The sequence below is a fragment of the Eumetopias jubatus genome, unplaced genomic scaffold (genome assembly GCF_037043125.1).
Source record: "Eumetopias jubatus isolate StellerSeaLion01/CBP00866 unplaced genomic scaffold, mEumJub1_p1.0 scaffold_12, whole genome shotgun sequence".
Taxonomy (NCBI): Eukaryota; Metazoa; Chordata; class Mammalia; order Carnivora; family Otariidae; genus Eumetopias; species Eumetopias jubatus.
In genome coordinates, this window is record NW_028274818.1 from 44,228,382 (window position 1) to 44,250,364 (window position 21,983).

At 52.1% G+C, this 21,983-nt stretch overlaps 1 protein-coding gene across 2 annotated transcripts in view; it reads right to left on the reverse strand.

Moving 5' to 3' along the window:
• NCF2 (neutrophil cytosolic factor 2) overlaps positions 1-21,983 on the reverse strand; it is a 29,611-nt gene that overhangs the window by 3,846 nt on the left and 3,782 nt on the right. Inside the window, exons 3-14 of one of the 2 annotated variants that reach the window (XM_028121491.2) lie at positions 19,063-19,236; positions 16,920-17,028; positions 12,615-12,749; positions 11,834-11,941; positions 10,698-10,757; positions 9,342-9,385; positions 7,754-7,895; positions 7,455-7,523; positions 6,397-6,472; positions 4,669-4,694; positions 3,896-4,047; positions 3,668-3,779 (exon numbers count right to left, since the gene is read on the reverse strand). In XM_028121491.2, the coding sequence (XP_027977292.1) occupies positions 3,668-3,779; positions 3,896-4,047; positions 4,669-4,694; positions 6,397-6,472; positions 7,455-7,523; positions 7,754-7,895; positions 9,342-9,385; positions 10,698-10,757; positions 11,834-11,941; positions 12,615-12,749; positions 16,920-17,028; positions 19,063-19,236 (1,207 nt within the window). The remainder of the gene's footprint in view (positions 1-3,667; positions 3,780-3,895; positions 4,048-4,668; positions 4,695-6,396; positions 6,473-7,454; positions 7,524-7,753; positions 7,896-9,341; positions 9,386-10,697; positions 10,758-11,833; positions 11,942-12,614; positions 12,750-16,919; positions 17,029-19,062; positions 19,237-21,983) is intronic. The other variant, XM_028121492.2, reaches the window with a different exon arrangement.

Genomic DNA, 21,983 nt, shown 5'->3' on the forward strand with positions numbered 1-21,983 from the left:
TCATGGGATTTAACAAACCCGCGTTAGAAACCCCGCGAGGGTAAGAGCTGTTCTGAGTGTTCAAAGTTCTCACTTCCTAATGTCGCTTGTTCCAGCCCTGGCAGATCCCTTTTATTGGAAGGCAGTACAGTGAGGTGGAAATGGTTGTAAGGAGTCTAAAGGCCTGGGTTTGTATCCCAGCTCCACTGCTCACTGGCTGTGTGTCCCTGAGCAAGTGGGGTAGCCTCTGTGAACTTCAGTTTCCTCACCTGAAATAGAGGCTAGAAGAATGAAATGATATGATGTAGAATAGTAATAGCTGACAATTATTTTTTTTAGATTTTATTTATTGGAGAGAAAGCACGCATGTGTGCCTGTGAGCAGGAGGAGGGGCAGAGAAAGATGGAGAGGCAGAGAATCCTCAGCAAGCTGCATGCTGAGCCAGCGCGCGGAGCATGACACAGGGCTCCATCCCATGACCCTGAGATGGCAACCCCAGCCAAAACCAAGAGTCGTACGCTTAATTAACTGCACCACCCAAGGGCCCCTAGCTGACAATTATTAAACTCTCAGAGTACTAAATATATACATACATAGATTTAAACTTGATTAATGGTAAGCCTGCATAGAGTAGATGCTTAATAAATGATCGTTCATTTTCCTGCTCTTCTAGTAAGTGAATGAGAACATCCTGACTTGCTGCCTCCAAGAGTAGGGGGTAGTAATAAAGAATGCTCGGCAATGACCTCTGAAGCTGGATTGAGTCCCAAAAAGACTGTGTTGGGAATCTGGGGAGAGTTAGCCACGTACAGCCACTAATTAGACTGAAGCTCTCTTCAAAGAACAAAGTGGCTCAGATGGTTAAGCGTCTGCCTTCAGCTCAGGTCACGATCCCAGGGTCCTGGGATCGAGTCCCACATCGGGCTCCCTGCTCCTTGGGAGCCTGCTTCTCCCTCTGCTTCTCTCTCTCTCTCCCTCTGTCTGTCATGAATAAATAAATAAAATATTTTAAAAAATAACAATAATTAAAAACAGTAAGTCTTTTAAGGGAAGTAATTCAGATTTAGAGAACTGCTAGGCAGAATCCTTTTAAGACAATACTGAAAGGATTAGTCCCAACATAGACCATCGAAAACCTTAGGATGACCTTTCAGACTTCCACAGGACCCCTTGCGCTGGTTACCTATTCTACCCCATCCCCCCCCCCAGGGTCCTGGGGCGCCAGTGAGTCCAGGGGCCGTACTTCCTGAACGCAATTTTCTGAACCCTTAGATACCACCAACCTGGGGCTTACCACGGGGCCTTCCTCCAGGCCCACGCTCTTTACATTCCTCTCCCACTCATTTTTCTTTCCCAGCAAACATGTATCTGACATCATTGAGAATCTGCCAAAGAGACCCTTCCTTAAGTGAGCACAAGCCCTTGCCCAGCTGTGGGGTTGAGGGTTTAGAGGGACCCCGCCCCCACAGGGCCCACGGCCCCAGGCCTAGATGGTGTGGAAGAGCTTTGCCAGTGTGCTCATTTCCATGATCTCAACATCCATTCAGAGGTGAAAAATAGTAGCTCTCCAAAAGGTTCACGTAGGACCTGTGGAATTTTATACCCCTTACTGATGTAACTGTAGATGCCCCCACAGTCTAAACATGCTAAAGCAGGAAACGGGAGAACTGAAGGTGTCAGAGGGGCCCCAGCTGACAACGGCTTTAGTCAGCGGAGACTGCAATCTCCTTGATTGTGTCCTGTGACTCCCCAGTGTCAGGACTGGATGGGCTGCTGAGCACTCGAAGAAAGCCCGCTGGCTGGCCAGCCTCCCAGAGCCTGCTGCCTTGCTCATAGGTCCCTGAATCATCCATCCCAAGCAATCATTCATCGTATTTTCTACCCGGCTCACAACCTCATCTGAGTGCAGCAGTGTGCAAGGCCTTCCATGATGTGGCCCTGTTGCCTTCCAGACTGTCTCTTTGTGTCTGTCACCCCTGCCAACTCGTAGGGTCTTCCCTCTGCTCTTCCATCTATATAAGTCACCCTAACCTCCTCCACCTTGCTAATTTCTATTTACCATTTTAAGGCTACACTTCAAGACAATTTCAGCATCATTCTCTCTAGGAAGACTATTTGACTCTTGACTTGTCCCACCTTCCTTCAGCATTTTTGGGTGAGACACCCTCCCTTGTGCTTATAAAACACAGTAGACCATTCGTGTGTCTCCATCAGTTCTTAACACATGCTCTGTAATCATGTCCGCCCTTGTCTTTCCCCCAAGAAGAGCCTGTGTCTTGTTAGTGTTTATATTGCCAGTGCCTGTCAAGAGAGCAGTAAGTGCTCAGCAAGTGTTTGTTGAAGAATAAATGTCACTAGACAAACACTGGAAACAATCCAGATGTCCACGAACAGGTAAATCAATAAACAAATTGCAGTATTCATATTGTGGAATACCGTTTAGGGATACCATTAGCGGTCAAAAGAAATGGGACTATTATAACACAAAAATATATATAAAAATGGAAAAATATATATTGAAATGTACTATTATAACAAAGGTTTATATGTACAGTATATATATTCACAGGAATGTTCCATTTATATGAAATTGATGGGCTATTAAAAGTTTATATATACAGTTATATTTATATAATATATACTTATATAATATTTTTATATATCTAAATATATACTGTACATGTAAACTTTTAATAGTCCATCAATTTCATATAAATGGATCATGTGAATTCACGTGAATATATATATTGTACGATCCATTTATATGATGCATTTATAAGAAATTACATAAACGGTGAAAAAACATACATCGGTATGTTGACAGAATGCAGATGGATAGTTTTCAGGAGCCATGGTTGTGGGAGGGAATTAACCTCAACAACAAAAAGAAATGGCAACTTTTCCCTTGGAGATAAAGGGACAAAGTCAAGAGTGTTAATGTGTAGCTACTACTTCTAGCCTCTAACTTTGCCCCTAACTCCCTTTACTCTTACTGGCCAGTCAGTTAACTCTGTTCTGGGCTCTGAGGTCTAGAAAGGGGTTCAAGAATACAGGCCCTGGAATCAAAATACTCGCTGGGCCCCGGTTCCACTACCGACCTGCTGTGTAATCTTGGTCAAGCTGACCTCTCTTTGCCTTATTACCTAAACTGTGAAACGGGCTAACAATACCTCACAGAGTTGTGGGGCCTGTAAGAATGAATATGCAGCGTGCACTTAGCCCGGGACCTGGCACGGGGGAAGCTCTCAACAGATGCTGGCTATTAGTGGGATGTTGTAATCCAAATCATCTCCCCATGAAATAAATGCTCACTACTCTTTTCCACTCTCGCGTGTTCTTCCCCATGGGAACGAACAGTGAAGAATGGCTAGGAGCTCAGCCTCAAGCTAGGATTTCATTCCAACCTTGCTTGATAGCAATGGGCCTACCCTTGGAACGGTTAGGTGTGGCGGCAGACAGAAGGGACTGGGAGGCTTCTGTGTGTTGTCGGCCCTGCTCTTCCCTTGCGGGGAGCCCTCTCCTGGCTGCCCCCGGGGTGCAGGGCAAAGGGACGCAGAGCTCGTGACTCACCGGATCCTCAACACCAAGCACAGTGCCAAGCTCATGGACTGAGCACGGTAAACGCTGGACTGTTGTTGAGGAAGTGGCCCAATAGACACAGGACCTTAGGTGCCCTCACTGCACTCACCACTGTGTTCTCACACCACAGAGTCAGGCTGTAGTTTTTCACGTGGCCCCAGGCAGCCTTCATGTTATCTTCTGAAAGGGGCACCAGCTCATTGCTGTCCGGAGGCCGATAGCTGGGGAGAGACGAGTAAGAACCAAGCCAGAGAACATCAGTACAAAACCATTGCCTTCTCCCCTCTGGGCCGGCACCAGGTCTCCAGGTGTAGCCCCGCTACCTTCATGGACTCACCTCAGCTTAGTGTGTTCTGGCAAGAGCTCCAGTTTCTTAGACACCATGTCCCGGACCTGGCTATAGGGGAGCCCGGGCTGAGTCTCCATGACCACCGTGTACTTGTAGTGCACCTTGAGTGTGTAGGGCATGGGAACGCTGAGCTTTACTTCCTGAGGGAAGGGGAAGCAGAGGGGGCTCATTAGAGTCTGCGGCCTCCTCTTAGCCCCATCCTAGATCAGGGGGAGTGTTCTGTGCAGCAGGGAGAGGCCAAGGGCTAACTGGTTTCACAGTAACGGAAAGGGGCTTTCAGAGGGCCCGTAGCCCCACTCCTGCCTGGATAGGAATTCCTACGGAGCCAGAAGAGGTGGCCCACACGCTCTAGGCCAGTAGGAAATGTGTGCACGGGGGTGGGGAAAGTCATTGTGGGGGGGCCTAGCCCGTGGACTGTGTGTATGGTGGTAACTGGCCCACCCTTCCTCTGGACTCCTTCTATAACCCAGGGACACATGCTCATGGTGGAGAGCCTCAGCTTTTACTTTCTCTACCACTTGAAAGAGTACAAGGGGGGCGCCTGGGTGGCTCAGTCGTTAAGCGTCTGCCTTCGGCTCAGGTCATGATCCCGGGGTCCTGGGATCGAGCCCCGCATCGGGCTCCCTGCTCGGCAGGAAATCTGCTTCTCCCTCTCCCACTCCCCCTGCTTGTGTTCCCTCTCTCGCTGTGCCTCTCTCTGTCAAATAAATAAATAAAAATCTTTAAAAAGAAAAAAGAAATAGTACAAGGATAAAGCTTACCTTGGGCTCTTCTTTCTCTTTTTGACCTAAACGGAGAAGATAGGAAGTAAAACAAAAGAAGACGATGAATAAGCACTCCTGGCCAGCCCCTGGCTTCCACAGAAGGAAACCTCTTAGAACAGGACACCCAACTTCTTACCTTTAAATCTCTGGGGTGATTCTTAACTTTAATAAACTGTGGGGGAAATCGCACTCAGGGGAAATGTGCCAGGCAAAGCACAAACACACAGACGAACCCAGCGCCTGGCTCAGGGGGAGCATACGGGCAAGTATCAAAGGACCATCACACCCCAGCAGTGCATGGGGTGAGCAGGGATCCCAAAGTCCAGCTAAACCAGTGGGCTCTGAGCAATGAATGCAGGGAGTGCAAGATGAACCAGGGCCACAAGGAGCAATGTTAGAACCACTTATTTTTCCCTTGTCCTTTATTTTTGTGCATGTTTCCTAATGTGCATAATATATTAATATGACTGTATGCACCTAATTTACGTAAGAGAAGTCTGCATAAAGATACTCACTATAGAGGGTGCACAATGGAACAAAAGGCCACTGATCTCATACCCAGCTAATCATTAGAATCACTTGGAAGGTTTTTTTCTAGAAATACAGATTCTGAGGCCCAATTCCAATCCTGAAGAATCAGAATCAAAGGCCTAGGAATCTATATTCAGAAAATTCTCCTAGGTTAATATGTGATCCTTGATGGGCCCCTAGACAGAAAAGGTAAAAACAAAGCTATCGAGGATGTTTTGAGGGGTAATTGGAGAAATGTGAATATGAAATATACACTCTATAATATTATATTAACGTTCAATGTCCTAGATGTAACAACTGTGTTGTGGTTATGCAGGAGAATAGGAGATAATGCTCGAGTGTAGGGCAAAGGGTCATGAATCTGTAAGTTCCTTTCAAGTGGCTCAGAGGAGAGGGAGGGGGAGCAGGGCAAGTCCTTGGTACAAAATGTTAACAGTTGGTGAATTTAGGTGAAAGGTACTCTGGCATTTATTGTACTACACTTTCAACTTTCAATCTGTAGGTTTGACAGTTTTCAAAATAAAAATGGAGGTGTGGGGAGCATCTCAAAGGTTTCTGGTGTTCTGGGAGGCCTAACAATCATGGATCTAGGATCTGGACAAACTACCTCTTCAATGCGTCCCTACTGAGCACTTATCCAGAATCAGCTTAAACTGCATTCGTGACCAAGAGCCCCTTACTTCCCAAGGCAACCCTCTCCAAACATCAGGAGAATGTCCTTTGACATCTGCCCTCGGTTCATGGTCTATCCCTCAGGGCTCTGCAGAGCAGTTTTGTTTCCAGATAGAGCTCCTTGGACATTTGAAAAGAGCCACTCTGTCCCCCTCTGAAGTAAACGTGTGCAATGACTTCAACCTTTCCTCCCGGGACATGGTTTCTGTACCTCATGACGGAGGGGTCTGGTGTCTACTTGAGTTGGAACACTCACTGCCCCCCAGAAACCAGTTACATTTACCCACGCCCCGTGGGTTTTCTGGAGTAGGTAGGTAGAAAGGGCATCTATTTCCTATGTTTTGGGTGGGTGGGTGGTGCTGGAGAGAGGGGCCCTGGGGCTGTGGGCTCATAAGCTGAGCGGCATGCTGGGAGGAGCAGAAACCAGAATCTCCTAGAAGGCTGGGAGAGCAATGCTCTGTGAGGAAGCAGCTGGGAGCTTTCCTGCACCCAGGCCAAGGGTGTTGTTCCAGGGACACCAACCGGGTGGCAACTGGGGTCTTCCAGGGGCGCTGGAACTGGGAGGAGCTGGGATATCAGACTCTGGGGAGGCTTCCTCCTGGAGGTGACAGAGATGGTGAGAGCCTTCATTCAGACAAAGTTTTTAAGTAGGAGTGGGGGAGGGGGGCCTCATGAAAAGGAGCCAGGGGCAAATGGTTTCCTAAAAGTTGGAGTGGTGGTGACATTTAGGGGAGACTAAGGAAAGTGCTGGTTAAAGGGGAGGCAGGGTTGGCCTGGTGGGAACAAATCACAGTAGAAACAAGAACCTTAAGCCCCACCTAAAAGGCCCTTGCTGCCTAACACCCCTTTTAGCCACATTGGAAGTCTGCTGGAGCTGAGGGAGGACCCTGAGTCTTGTCTCAGCTCACCCTCTCGCTTCACATCTTGCCCCTTCAAAGGAAAAGTCCACTGCTCATTGGTATGGCATTTAAAACATTTCAAGTCATCTGTGTAGAGAAAGTCGGAGCAGGGAGGGCCAAGCCCCCCGAGGACAGCTGGTTGCCCAGGGTCCAGAGAGACAGGTCAGACACTGCCAGTCCTCTGCACGGCAGCTCAGGTCCAACAAAGACCACCAGCAGAAGGGCCGGCCTCCGAGGAGTGAGGATGGGGCCGCGGAGGGCAAGGCCTACTCTGATTCCAGGCTCTAAAGCGGATTTCTCTTTGTTAATGGCACATCACCCGCCAACACATTGACTGTTCTTCTAGGTGAAGAGGACATTTCCGGGAAGACCTAGCCTTCTTATACTACAGGTTTTGGGTCCCAAGTCACCACTGACCAGGAGGAATCAGAGAGATGGGGTGGGTGGGCCCAACAGGTCCCTCAGACGCCTCCACTCAGCACATCTGGGGGCTCTCCTTCCTCCCCAGGTTCAGCTGGGCTCTTGGCGGCTGGTGCCAACCCCAGGTGGACTCAGGACTAGTGTCCCTCCCTCACCTTGCCCACATGGCCTGTTCCCCGCCCCCCCCCCCCCCCACGGAGAGGCCTATCTGTGGTGGGACAGAGGCGGGCAGGAAGGGGTCAGGCCTTGGCACTACGTTACCTGGGGCTGCTGCTGAGCTTGGATCCGCAGCTCCACCGGCTCAAGGTAGTTGCAGGGAACGAGCCCCTTCTACGGCGCAGCATCGCGGAATTGGAAAGGCAAAGACAAGTTTGCACTCATTGGGCCTCGGCGGACCCGTACCACCCAACAGCCCAGGGACGTGGGGCAGGGGTGGCCGTACAGACGAAGGGGGGCAGCTGGTCTGCGAATGAGGTGGCAAGTGCTGCTCCTCAGAAAGCTTTGCCATTTGCTGCCAGGATCCCGTGGCCAAAACCCCCACCCCCTGGTCCTCCGAATACCTGCCCGTTGAATAAGACTGTTGCCCAGTTATCGTTGCCTTTCTTCAAGACAAAGACGATGTTCCCTGGCATGACCTGCAGCTCCTCTGGCGTCTCAGGCACAAACCCAAACAGCACACGGTGAGCTTCCCCTTCCAGAGCCCTGCGGGGGATAGACGCGAGAGTCCGTCCTCTCTCTGGCCAGGATCGCATCCCGCCCGTGGCACCGCGGGACAAGCGACGGTGGCCCTGGGCCAGGAGACCTGCTCCGGGCACCCTCCAGCTCGGCATCTAGCTGCCTCTGGGATCTGAGGGGGACCAGGCAGGAAGCTGTGTGTGAACACGCTCCATAACCACGCAGGCGGCGGGACGGGAAGGAAAGACAGAAGCACACAAGACACCCAGGTCGAGCCCTCCAGCCCTCCCTTCCCCTCTCAGGAGGAAGCTAGCTGGCTGTGCGGGGCCAGCTCTCAAGTCTGGGCTGGGGTGGGGGTGGGGGGGATCGGGCTCGTGTGGCAAGGGGAACACACGGGGAGGGGGGAGAGCCGGCTTCTCAGGGCTGGGAAGGGGGAGTTGGGCGGTGGGGCGGCCAAGTCACCTGGGGGTGGGCACACAGCTGGAAGTGGGTGAAGAGCCAGAGGCCAGCTGTGGGGAGTGGGGGGATGTGTAAAGGGGTCCTGAGGCCAGCCAGCTGTGGGACATGTCATTGTCCCTTTACCATTTCCTCCAGACCTACTTTGCCCTTGGAGGCTCTGGCGTGCAGTCTGTGCCTCCTTGGAATGTGCGGCTGCAGGGCTGGCTTCCGGGCTGCCTGAGGTACCTCTCTGGCCTGGGGGTGGGGGGTGCGGGGGGGCTCCCTCTCACCCCGGCTCTCTCCCCTTCCCCTCAGCCCTGCTCTCTGTTTCCAAACAACGGGCTATTTGCGTGGAGGAGACAGACTCCTCCAGCAGGCAGAGTTAGCAATGAGCTCATCAGCCCCCTCATTTTTATAGTTGCTGTGGTACTTTTTTCATTTTTTTAAAAAAACTTCTGTATTGGGTGGGGGATCTGGGCTTGCTTCCTTGCTTAGAAGACGTTCTTAAGAAAGCTGCAAGTTGTGTCATTCTTGGCTTCCCATCTTCTAGAAGAATGGCTTCCTTTGCTTGACTTGTTCCTCTCACTTTTCCAGAGACCATGTGTCCAGAGGGAGTGAAAAACACCCCCTCAGGAAAGGACACACCGTCTAGCTTCCCACTTTGCTCACTCGGCTCCAGAAAGCTCTGGCCTCCCCTTCTTCTGAAGAGGCTACAGTCAGGGCGAAACTGTGCTCCAGCCTCTGGTCAGAGGGGCGACGTTCCACGGACACCGCTGCCCTTCAGAGGTGACCACCGTGTGTGGGTGGCTGTGCCCGGGGACCTGGGGACCCCTGTGATCAATCCTACCATAGTCAAGACTCCCATCCTCCCTCCATTACTCCACTCTAACCTTGAAAACAAGGAGAGCCCACCAACAAGGCTACATTCCCCAGGACTCAGCCCCTGACCCCAGCTTCATCTTCTTCACCCCCATTATTGCCATAGTTCAGGCTTGGAGCACGGATATTCTGCATCCTGCCCTAAATCGAACTTACCTGAAGATCTCCGGGGTTTTGGGTCTGGGTGGAGGTTCAGCGGCCTATTGAACATTCAGGAGGAATGAAGGGAAGGAGTGGGGGAGAGAACAGAGTGTTAATGGTAATTTGAGCTTCTCCCAGACCCGAAAATCAAAGAATGCCTGTCAAGCTCCATGGGAGTGCTGTCGAGGGAGAGGGCACCTCGCACCCTGACTACCTGCTGGAAAATAACCTCTCCCACCAGCTCCCCGGGGCCAGGTGTCACTAGCACAGCAGTTCATCTTGAGCCAGTCCTGGTGTCCGGAGAATTTTCGCTGTCACAGAGCCACATGGCATCACGAGGGTGCTTTTGACCTTGAGCGCTGTCCCTTTCCTAGGACAGTTTCCAAAAGCTCTGTTCTATAATTAATGTCTGCTGTATCACGTGACACTTGTGGGTATTTAAAACCCACTCAACGTCCCCTGACCAGGCATAAATCTCCTTTCGGTGTGTTCCCTGCTCTACACCAAAAGTCATGGAGTCCACTGATCTGGGCTGCTTCCACCTTTTGGAGTCACCGGCTGCTCTGAGGCCCTGAGGTGGGTGGGGGGGGTCCTCCCCAAGGGTTTTCTTCAGCTTCATTGTGAAGACACAAAGCAAAGGATCCTGAATCTCTTGATCCTCCTTGGCTCCCCTCACCCTCCAGAGCCCGGTGTCGGTCCCATTCTGGACTAGCCACCGTCACTGCCCCTGGGAGGCTGTGGGCGCTGCTGTGTGCAGCCTGGAGGGGGTGCCACGCTCACAAGCCCCTCGCCTGCACAGCCAAGTGTGTGGGCAACGGCGCTCGGATTTTCCTCAGCCTGGCTTACCTTCTTCCCCTCACAAGGAGGGAAATGCCTTCATGTTTCTAGACCTACTGGCACCCAGTCTGCCTGGAAGCATCTCTCTGAGCCCAGGCCGGGCAGAGCAACGGCTCACTGGGGGCACCCATCGTGTTCCCAAGGGGATCCCCTGCACATGGTCAGGCCCCACGGAGGCCTCATCCAAACGCCTTCCATAGCTTGTGTTCCAGTTTCCTGAGAGACTAGGCCAGGCTTCAGGAGAGAACGTCAACAGAAGCTCTCGTCAACAGCAGAGGAATGAAGACTGGCATTTTGGAGGAAGCAGGAGGGTTGGTTTCTGGGAACTGGAGGTTACGCCTAAAACTGCCTTTTTCTCCCAACAGTCGTGGAACCTTTGACCCAGAATGGCCAGGCAGACACTGTCAGCAGCACCGAGAGGTCAGCTGAAGGAGCCCTTAAAATGAGGCAGCTCAGCACAAATACTCTCCCCAGTTGGATATTTCCCAGAGAGCTCTGGAGACCTGGATCCGGGGAGGACAGGACCTGCCTCACCTGTGGCTGCAGAGGAGCAAACCCCGAGAAACTGTCTTGATCCACCACAGATGCCACCACCTGAAATCGAGGAAGGAACGTGTGAGGGCTCTGCCAGCACTGTTTCCCCATGCTTCCTGGCCTTCCCCAAGACTCCCCCCTTTCTCGCATCCCGGATCCATTCTTATGGGAGCGCGGTCCCAGAGGTGGACGGTGGCTAAGGGATGGATTGCTGACCCTCTGGGTTAGAAGTTCCAGGAACTCAAGGAACCAGTACCTGCCCAGCTCTGCTGCTAACCTGGCAGGCTCTCTCTCTTTTTGTCCCCCCCCCCATTTTTTTAGAGGAAGACAGATGGGGGGAGGGGCAGAGGGAGAGAGAGAGAGAGAGAGGCAGAGCCCGACATGGGGCTCGATCTCACACTCCTGAGATCAGGACCTGAGCTGAAATCAAGAGTCAGACGTTTAATGGTCCGAGCCACCCAGGCGCCCCCGTACTTTATTGCTTTTAATGGTCATGTCACTGTATGGCTACATCACATGTTTATCCACTCATCCGCTGATGGGCTTTGGGGTGTTTCCCCTGACCTAGGTGCTCTTGAACTCTGCTGTTCTGCCAGCCACCCAGTCAGTGGGCAGTGTTAGCCCTACGGATGTGTCAAAGTCAAGTGCAGTTTTGGAAAGGGGCTGCAGGCTCACTCTGGATCATCCCTGAGAGGAGTTCAGACCTGGATTTAAAGGAGTCCAGTTTACAAAAGAGTCTAATCAGAGGTCTGTGGCAGTGGGGCTAGAAAGAGCAGCAAGCCAGGAGAATGCCGTGCCCGTCCGTTTCTCTAACATGTTTTCTCCCCATTTACTGAGTGCCCTGTAGCTGTGTTTTCTCCCCACCGGCTCATTCCCCTGGACTCAGCATCCGCCACTAACCCTGTGGCTGTCACCCAGGGTCAGGCAGGAAGGGAGCAATGAGAGGAGCCAGAGACAAAAAGCTAGGAGCCTTTGCCCACCCCTCAGCGAGAGCTCCACGCTGCCAACAGTCCCGGGCTGCCGTCCCAGGACAGCACCGCAAGGTGGGGGTGCCCCCGCCCCCAGAGTCGGTCCCCACCCTCGTCCGCGCAGGGCCCACATAGGAGCCTCCGGGGAAGCTGACGGAGACCACTTACTGTCGCCTTGCCCAGGTAATCCTTCTTGGCCAGCTGAGCCACTTGCCTCTCGTTTGGCCGAAACAGCCTGCCCACAGGGATCACCACTGGCTCATACAGCTTCTGTTTCTGTAACACAGAGGGCATGGCGTTTTCTTACCTGCAAAACGGGGGTCATGATGCGCGTCCCGCCTCCCTCTCTGAATGGATGCAAAGGTTCACTGAGATGACCTCACAAAAGCAGGTTTTCTACATGTGCAAAGACTGCACTTGTGATTATTTCCAAGGGTCTAAGGTGGGAATACTTGGTTTCAATATTGCCTTACCCTGAGAGGCTGTGTGGACAGCTGTCCCTGTTACTCCCTGGGGGCTGCCCCTCCCCCTCTCCACGTGGCTCAGGCAGGGCGGGCACTCAGCACAGGTGGCACCACGACCACGAGGTGGCCGGGGTCCAAGCAAGGCCGGCGACAGTGCCATCCTGGGGCTGGCGGCGAGGACTCTGAGGTGGGCAAGCAGGCACAGCCTCTGCCACACACGCCCCCCCCGCCCTGTGCTGGGATCCAGCCTCCGGTGCCCTGCTCCCTGCACCCTCCCAGCGCCACCACAGAGGCCCCTGGACTCAGCACTGTCAGACTCAAGATCCGAACATGGAACTATACCCCAGAATCGGTGTTACCCAGAGCTTGGAGAAAGTATAAGCACCACGTCCACCGTTTCTCAATCCACCGAAACAAAGAGAACTCCAGCAGGGACCCTCTGGCCGCCCCCCCGCCCCCCCCCCCCCCGTCATCAGTGCACTCACCCAAACACATTCCATGGCTTTGTCAATTTTAGTATGTCTCGGCTCAGACTTCATGCTCATAGCCAAAGCTAAGTGTTCTTCTGCCTGTTTCCACTCCTCCTTCTTGGCGTACATGAAAGCAACATTATATAACACCTAGAAAAGCACAGGCCACAACACAAAACTTGAGGCTGCTCCAGATCTAGGCACCAGGGAAGCGCTCACCTGTCTGCTCCTGAGACGTTGCCCGCTGACATCCCTCCCTTCCTCAGCTTTCCCGGGAATATCTCAAATGTAACATCATCAATCGCGTTACCAAGTTACGCCCAGCGCACACGGCGTTAGGAAAACATCACGTGATGCAGAAATCCAACATCATGTGCGTTATTCTTTCAACAACCGAATAGGTCAGGAGGGGACAAAAACTCTTGTGTTGGCTGCCACCAAGCCTCGGCTGAAAGACCAGACAGGTGCAGGGTGGGGGGAGAGAAGGTTCCAGATGCCTCAGCCTGCACCAGCAGCCGCAGCAGAACCTTGCCTGGAGCATGGTTACAGGTAACGAGACCATGGTATAGTTCCAGGGGCAGGAGGAAACTCTGCGGGCCAAGGTGCAGTGAGGCTAGAAAGGGACTCGGCACAAACCCAGGCCAGCACTTCCCCGGGGACAAGCGAGAACAGCACATTCGTCAAGAATCACGATTTCCCAGGTCTCGAGTTGGGTGGTAGGTTCATGAGCATCTGCTTTATCATTATGCCTTACAACTTATTCAGAGAATCAAATAATCTTTTGGATGCATCGGCAAGATAAAACACACACACACACACACACACACACAAATGACTTGACTAAGTGAAGTAAAAAGATTCTCAAGCAAAGATGGGAAGGCAATGGCGACCGGAAGAAGATCAGGATGACAGCTAACAAAAAGGGTTGACTTTCCTTCTTTCTCACGACAGTGCAGGGGCCCCAGCACCCTGTGTGGAGAATGAGCTGAATAGCCTGGAGCTGCTGCAAGCTTTTCTCAGATGTAAGTTATAGGAGTCACAGCCTGATGCCCCGGGTGTGTGGGGCTGCTTCTCCAGAACCTCAGAGAAGAGATACAGTTGGTCAGCTGAGGCCTAGTAGGGAAGGGGGTTGTTGGCTTTCTCTCCCTGGTGGAGGCTGTGCACCGCAGGGGTGAAGGGCCTGGGGATCCCTGGGCTCTGTCTAATAGGTGGCCTCAGCTTCACTGTAAAATGGTGGCAGGAACCGTTGCCTGCTTCCAGATTGTTCTAAGAAATAAATGAAATAATTCATATCAAGCACCAAGTTGGGGTTTGCTTGGCACAGGGCGGGTATTCAACACGTATTTACTACTACCACGACTGTTACTTGCCATACTGTGTTGGGGCTTGCTGGGCGGCAGAGCAAAGAAGGGCTTTCATCCCCCAAGGGCCGCATGGTTTCAGGGAAGACTTTTGCAGAAGAAAGCCATCTGGGGACACTTTGTGTTTATAATCGAAAGGCTAAAACTATGAAGGATGGTGTGCTCCTGGAAATCGGTGCTGCCTGTTGGAGGTGGTGTCACTGTCGTTCTCATTGTCTTCCTCATCCACATCCTCACCGAGGCCGCCCACTGGCCACCTCTTATGGGCCACTTTATCTGCATGGTCTCTAACCCCCACCCCCTACCAGGTAAGCTGAGGCTTCACTTCTGTGCTTCCATGGTGTTTCCATTGCAATTGCCTTGTCCTGACCTCCCCACCTCACATTACCCGTAACCGTGAGCTTCTGGGTGCTGACACCTTGTCTTGTGGACCCCTGGACCTCTGCTGCCTGACATCATAAAATACATGGAGTTATTAACGAGTGTGTATGAGGTAAGTACTCAGTCCTTCTACAGATGATGAGGAGTCTGAGGCTCAGAAATGACATATAACTCACCTACGATCACACAACAGCTAAGTGTTTGGCTGGGATTTGATACCTGTCTGCCTGATTCTAAAGTCTCTGCTGTTGTGGCAGCCAGCTTCCAAGATGGCCCCCAGTGATTCTCACTCCTTGGCCCTCACCCCCCTGTTCCCTCCCACATCCAATGGAGCTGACATGGATAACCAATAAGATGTTATGGAAATGAGGGGCTGTGGCATTTGAGGCTAAGTTACAAAACACCTTGGTCCTCTGTATTACTTTTTCTTGGATCATTAGGTTCTCTGGGGAGGCCAGCTGCCATGTCCTGACAAGATTCAGACAGTATTATGGAGAGCTTCATGTGGCAAAGAATGGAGGCCTCCGGCCAACAAGTAACACTACCTTGCCAGACCCATAAATCAGCTTAGAAGTAGACTCCCCAGCCCCAGTCAAGCTTTCAGATGATGGCAGCCCGGGCTGACATCTTGAGTACAAGCCCTTGAGAGCCTGTGAGCCAGAACCCCCCAGCTAAGCCACTTTTGGATTCCTGACCCCAGAATATGTGAGTTAATAAATGGTATTATTTTAAGCCACTGCATTTTAGAGTAATTTGGTATTCGACAATGGATAACCGATACACTTCTTCTCTACTATAATAGTCTGCCACCTACACCCACAATTTGGTTCAGGGCCCCAGCCAGATAAAAAGAATAGTTTATCAAGGCAAGTACAGACGCGTGGCAGGACTGTGGTTCCATGGAGTGAGTGGCTGATGCTGGGTGATGGCACAGGAGCAAGCCCAGAAGCAGAGGTCTAGATTCCCTTCCCAGGCTGTTTCTGAGCCTTTTGCGTGCATGCTTGGTCGGCCCGGCCCAGCCCTGGCCACGTGCGCCGGAAGGAAGGAGAACTCAGGTCCTTAAACATTCCTATTGGGTTCTCTCCTCCCTTTTCTTAAGACCTTTTCCCACAACAGGCTTTTGTGACTCCATGACTGGAAAAGCCTAAGACTCTTCAAAAAGGATGGTGTGATTTCTCAGAAGCCAGGGTTGTACCCTGGGGGGAAGAGAGGGGTGGCGTTATACGTAGGAAAATGACTGAGGGTCTCATGGGGCCCTTAGGGCCTTAGACCGTGAAAACCCCAGCTTCACCTGCAGAGAGGCCCAGAAAGCCAGTATTTCCCGTCCCCGAGTCAGTTCAACTCCAACCACAGGGGAAAATTTCTCCCATGGGATTGTGCTTGGGTGCCAATGTTTTATGATCCTTTTTCTAGAGCTACTTGGTCCCCACAACCCTTTAGTCTGTGTAAGTGGTTCTCGCTGTGGGGGTGGGGGTGACTGGCAATGTCTAGAGATATTATAGGTTGTCATGTGGCTGGGGGGGTTGCTACGGGCATCTGGGGTGCACAGAACTGTCCCCTATAACAAAAAGTTATCTAGTCCAGCATATCAGTAGTGGCATGGTCGAGAAACCTCTCTCTAGAAGCTGGCCAAATGTCAACCAGTCCCCTGAAATTCCCAAAGCCTCATTTCCCGGGACAGTGAGAAGTGAAGCAAGTTGCTAGCCCGCTGCAGGGCTGGATGGGGGCACTTGTCCCCAGGGGCCTGGGCAGCTGTGGACTCTATTATTAGCCCTGAGCAACCCTGGGAACGCTTGACTTTCTCCTGCCTGAGAAACTAAAGCAAGGGGACCTTTTTATCAGCAATTCTTCTAAATAAAGATCCATGATATTTGCAGGGCTTTTCGTTTTTCAAGCTAGTGGTGTATATTTGGAGCTTAGGACGGGGGATGGGGAGTGTTGGTTGGAAAAAGCCCACAAGCCTGTGAAGTCAGCGCCAGTCATGTTTCTCCCTTTTGGTAATAGAGAAAGTCAGTTATCCTTCTATGGAAACCTTCCCTAAATGTGTGCTTTGAGCTGTTCTTTGAACTAGGGAGGACAGAATGGTGCCAAATTACCCTCACTCTTTCTTTGGGTATCAACCAAGCACACGAAGTGAATAGCAAAGAGCGTGGTCTGTAACTCAGGAACGGAGCAGGGTTACGGCGGGTCTGGCATGGATGGTGAACCCATGATTTTGGATTTGTTAGTATAATGCTGAGCAAATAGCTTGTCAACCGGAACTATGCAAGTCATTATGAATACTTTCATAGGCCAGCACAGTCGGGTCCAGCCTCCCTTCAGAGAGCCCAACAGGCTCATTTCCAAGCGGTCCTTTGAACCCTGAAATAAATAAAATGCATGCCCCCAGGAACTGCAGACTCTGGAATGAGCCTGTAGTTATTGATCTGAGTCTTTTCTTAAGGGGAACTCTGAGTCCTGAGGCACAGGAGCCTTTTCCAAGCTCCCAGAGATGTCAGCAGATCGCTGTGCATCCAAAAGGTCAGCTGTCCCCTCAGCCTCCGTGCGTTCCTGCCCCGGCTGGGCCCTTCCTCCTTACCTCACAGGCAAACAGCTTGAACTGTAGTCCCAGGATCTTGTAGTCTATCAGCTGGTTCCCTCGAAGCTGAGTCAAGGCCTCTTTAAGGTCTTTAATAGCTGCATCGTATCTGCGGGACAGAGGGCGATGAGACCACAGGCCAGGGCAGAGAGGTGCAAATGCGGGATAGAATGTGCTTCCCTTCCCCGACCTGTCTTACTGAGACAAGAAGCCTTCCGATCCCTTTTGGCCTGCTCTGGCTCTTTGCCAAGGCTGAGCCCCAGTACTCTATTGTACTCCGTGTGAGCGGCACCCGGGGCGGGGGGCGTGCAACCCAGCGCCCCTGGGGTTCCTCCCCCCAGACTCAGGCCATCACGGGTACTTTCTGTGGACAGCCTCGAACTCCTACCTTTCTGACTTCACTTCCCAGTAGAGCTCTCGTCCTCTCCTGAGAGCTCCCAGCTGAGCCAGCACCTGCTGCCCCCAAGGCCCTGTGGAGCGATTTGGAGCACTGCTCACTCCTTGCTCCCCACCGTCAGGCCAGGCTAGCCTGACCCAGCTCCGGGGAACCCTTCCAGAGCCGAGGACAGCACCCTCCTTCCCGGACCTTTCTCCTTCTTCTTCTTCTTCTTCTTTTAAAGATTTTATTTATTTATTTGAGAGAGAAAGAATGAGAGACAAAGAACATGAGAGGGAGGAGGGTCAGAGGGAGAAGCAGACTCCCTGCTGAGCAGGGAGCCCGATGTGGGACTTGATCCCGGGACTCCAGGATCATGACCTGAGCCGAAGGCAGTTGCTTAACCGACTGAACCACCCAGGCGCCCCTGCTTCGGCTTCTTTTGAGTCCAACTCTGCTCTTGGTTTCATGGTCTTCTTCGCCTCCTCCCCCGCCCTCCCCCTCCACACACTTTGCAAAACAGAAGAAAGAAACCACCAATTAAGCCAGATGGCATCTCTAACACTGCTCCTGGCACTGCCCTTTTGCTTTGTTGGATTGGCATTGTGCCGGCTGGGGCAAGGTGTACAGGGCTGCTGTCGCTGGCTTCGTGACACACATGGGGCTGGGATGTGGGCAGGACCTGGGCCAGGTCTCCTGGGCCCGCCCTTGACCTCCACAGAGGCCCTGGTGGGAGAGAGCTGCTGCTGGGCTGCAGGGGGTGGGACACTCGAAAATCAAGCTGCCCCCACCTCCTCAGCTCCCTGGCGTGGCAGGAACAAATTTCGCTGTCTGGCCGTGGTTCCACCTGGGCCACAGAAATGAAGGTGCCGAGGCCACTGGCTGACCTAGAGCTGCCACGTGCAGCTTCTCTTGGAGGCAAGCCTGGAATTTGGACACGGGCTGGCGGTGCACGCCTGCACCCCAGGACAGGGGACCGAGAGAAGGGGACCAGATCCACCAGCTCTGCTCTTCACCGGGAGACCCTGGCAAAGTACTTTCCCGGCCTCAGGTTCCATGTCAATAACAGGAGCGTATCATGTACGAGGAGCATATCGCGTTTGAGGAGCCCATAATAGGAGGCAGTCGCTAGTATGTGGTCCCAGATCTAATTTCTGGAGTCAAAACCCCTGGACCTGAGTCCTAGCTCTGCCACGTCCGATCTGGTGACAGAGAGAAAGTTACTGAATTTGTCTGTGTCTGTTTCCTCATCTTTACAACTAGAGAGTAAATGGTAGCACATGCCTCCTGGGGCTGTAAGAACTAAGTGAGATGAAGCGTCCAGGTGCTCAGGACTGTGCTTGGCACACACAGTAATTTACTATTATTTTTATTATTTTAGCTCTAAAATTCTGGCGACTAAATTCATACACCAATCATTTATTATGTGCATAACACCCTACAGTGAATTAGGTATTATCTGGAGATAAAACCCCACGGTCGTCGTCGCAGCTGGAAGTGCGATCTCAACGGGCTGACCAGCAGGGTGGGCTGGCCTGACCATCCTGAGAATGCGTGCCCAGGGCGGCTGGGGCAGAAGCTAGCTATTCTGTCACCGTTGCTGTGAAGTCAGTTGCTTTAGCAGTGATGGAAGAAGACAGGCTGGATCTGAAACAGGAGAGTGGCTTTCTCTAACCACGTCCTTGTTGTTAAGACAGATGATTGTAAAACCTGTTAAGAACATGTGGGCCGCTCCTTAAGGAGCAAGAAACACGTCAAGTCATTTACCTGTGCTTACAGACACTGCCGAGAAGGGGGAGAGAGTAGGCATCACCGTTCCTCCTTTCTAAGCTGGGAGATTGGGTGACTTGACTCCGATTCACAGAGCCCAGAAGGAGGGGCAGACGGAAACGCAGGTGTCCCGTTCCTCGGGCAGATGCGATTTCCACTGTGTTCCACCGCCTGCCCGGGAGGTAGCCGAAGGTCCTCAGAGGCCAGGCTCGGAGCACAGTCAGCATTCACCCTCACATGTCAGCATTCGCCCTCACATGTGGCCTCCTCCCTGGCCAGCTGGCTGAGCAGGTGAATTTTAGCTACGAAGTAACACTGCCTGTATCTACCTGGTAATGAGCCAGCCTAACAAAATCCTCAGAATTTTCCCCTCCATCAGGTTCTAAAGATCTGGACCCCCTGGGAGGGAGAGAGAAAGAGTTGAGGAATTATTCAAAGTGCTCACTTTGTGTTAAGAAACGGGGTGGGGGGGGGCCCTGCTAAATGTCTGATTTAAAGCATTGCCCTGACCGCCTTCTGCCCCCTCCCTTGTTTACCTGGAGCTGCACCCCCGGGGCATCGGCTTTGACACACAGCTCTGCTCCCCATTGTACAGGCTCTGAATAAGCTCAGTGTGAGATTCCCCAGTCGCATTCAGCCGGGCGGCGTGCGGGTGGGCTGTGCAGCGGCAGCCCCCGCCACCCTCCAGCCCTTCTCCGAAAGTTCTCTATGGTGCCATTTGGAGCCCACAGCCTCCCCTAGGAGGCCGGGATGCTGGCAGCTTCCTGCGGGTTCTGCTGGGCAGGGGTGGGAGTGCTTTCTTCACATACCACGCCCCCCACCCCCGTGACACTTGCCCCCACACACCCCCTGGACCCCCTGGCTGCCCTGGGCCCAGAGCCCCCATTCCTCCAGGTAAGGGCTCTGAGCCCCAGAGGGTGTATAATCCCCATCTCTGCAGTACTCCCTGTAGAGGTTTCTCAGTAATCACTGCTGTCAATTGTTCCTGCCCCACCAGTGCCCCCGCAGTCCAGAATCCTGCTGCTCACGAGCCTGTGTCCAGGACACTGGAAAGTTCTGGCAAGCTGAAGGAAGTCAAAATGTCAGACCCCTCCAAGACGGGCCTGGGGCTCAGGCCCTTTGCTGTTGCAAAGACAGCAGAGAGAGGATTTGCCGTGTTGCCTCCGGGGGCCAGGTCCGTCTAGAGGGTTTGCCGTTCCTCTCCTGGCCCTAAGACTCCTGAGGCCCAGAATCGGAACGGCCACCACGTAGAGCTCCCTTCCCCTTTCAAAGGACAAGGCTGGGTCACACAGGTGAGAGTCCGTCTTAGTCAGCACTGAGGCCCCACCTGCCTTCTCAGAAATGCACCAGAACTTTGTCCTGTGGAACTTCACAATGATGGGAGCGCCGCACAACAACACGTGAAGGGGGGAGCTGAGAGGAAAAGCACGCAGCACATCGTCACTCTAAACAAGCCCCACTGCGATCCGGAGGGATCCCTAGCCCCCTCATTAAGAAGTAATCTTCCTGCGTCCCCAACAGCACTTATTTCAAAATAATCTCTCCTAGCACTTGCCCCTTTCTGCCTTGCACAATAGTTCCTAGCATTTGTGACCTGTTTCCCCCTTTTAATTTGTAAGTTCCTTCAAGTAGAGGGTGTATTTTGCTTGCTTTTGTTTAATTTGTTTAATTAATTCAATAAGCACTTATTAACTACTAGATTAGACACAGAAATATAAGAGTGAATAACTAAAGATTTCTTCTCTGAAGAAACAGAGTAGTCAAGGAGACAAATACATAAGCCAACACCTGTCACAGAGTAGATGTATTATTTTAAAAGGCACAGAAGAGAGTGGTCGCCGCCCTAGGGCAAATGCATGGAGGATGAGTGAGCGGGTAGTCAGCTGCTGGACCACATAGGAACAGCCCAGGGAACTCTATCCTATAGTCCTGGGATCCACTGGAAGTTCTTAAGTGGATCACATTTTTTTTTTGGTTTTTTTTTAAAGAAGCTCACTCTGGAGTAAGATAAGACTGGGGACTGGAAAAGCAGTTTGGAAGTGATTTCAATAGTGCTGGTGAAAAGGAGGGTCTAGACCAGGGCAGGGCTGGTGGAGAAAAATGGGTGGATTTAAGAATATGAGAGGTCAACTTGACAAGGTTTGGGAAAAGAGACATTCTGGGTTGATACCAGGGAGAGATTTAGCAGCTGGCTGGCTACAGGTGGGGGTCAATGCTATGGGAGAGGGTGAGATCCCTCAGGGCTCATGTATGGATTTTCAGTGGACACTGAACCCCCTGAAATTGTACGTAGAAGGGTGTATGTGCTTGTGTGTGCTCCTTCTGGAAAGACTGCCCATACATTTTGCCATTAAACAACCACGGCTGGGGCCCGTGGGTGGCTCAGTCCGTGAAGTGTCTGACTCCTCTCTTGATTTTGGCTCAGGTCATGATCTCAGGGTCCTGGGACTGAGCCCCGAGTGGAGCTCTGCACTCAGTGGGGAGTCGGCTTGAGATCCTCTCTCTCCCTCTGCCCCTCCCCGTGCTCTTGCACACATGCTCACTCTCTCTCAAACAAAATAAGTCTGAAAAAAACCCCCCAAAACCCAACCACTGCTGTTGTGACTAAAGGGGAAAAGAAAGAGCAGAGCCTTGGCAGGTGGGGACACAAATGCGTATGGATGAGCAAGAGACAAATAGGCAGTTCAGAGTCGAGAATGGTGCCTCATTTATATTATTCCCTCAATAGACAGTTGCTGAGTTGAAGATGAGCTTTGGTAGATTTTTCTCTCAGATTTAACTATTATCAACCACAATCCAGTTGAATCCTAGGTCTCATTCCTAGATCATTCTAAGATCTGTCTGCTTCGTTCAAAATCTGAGCCTTTCAGGTTCTGGGACTTGTGGGCCTTTTTCTGTAGAAATGTCTTCTGGGAGCC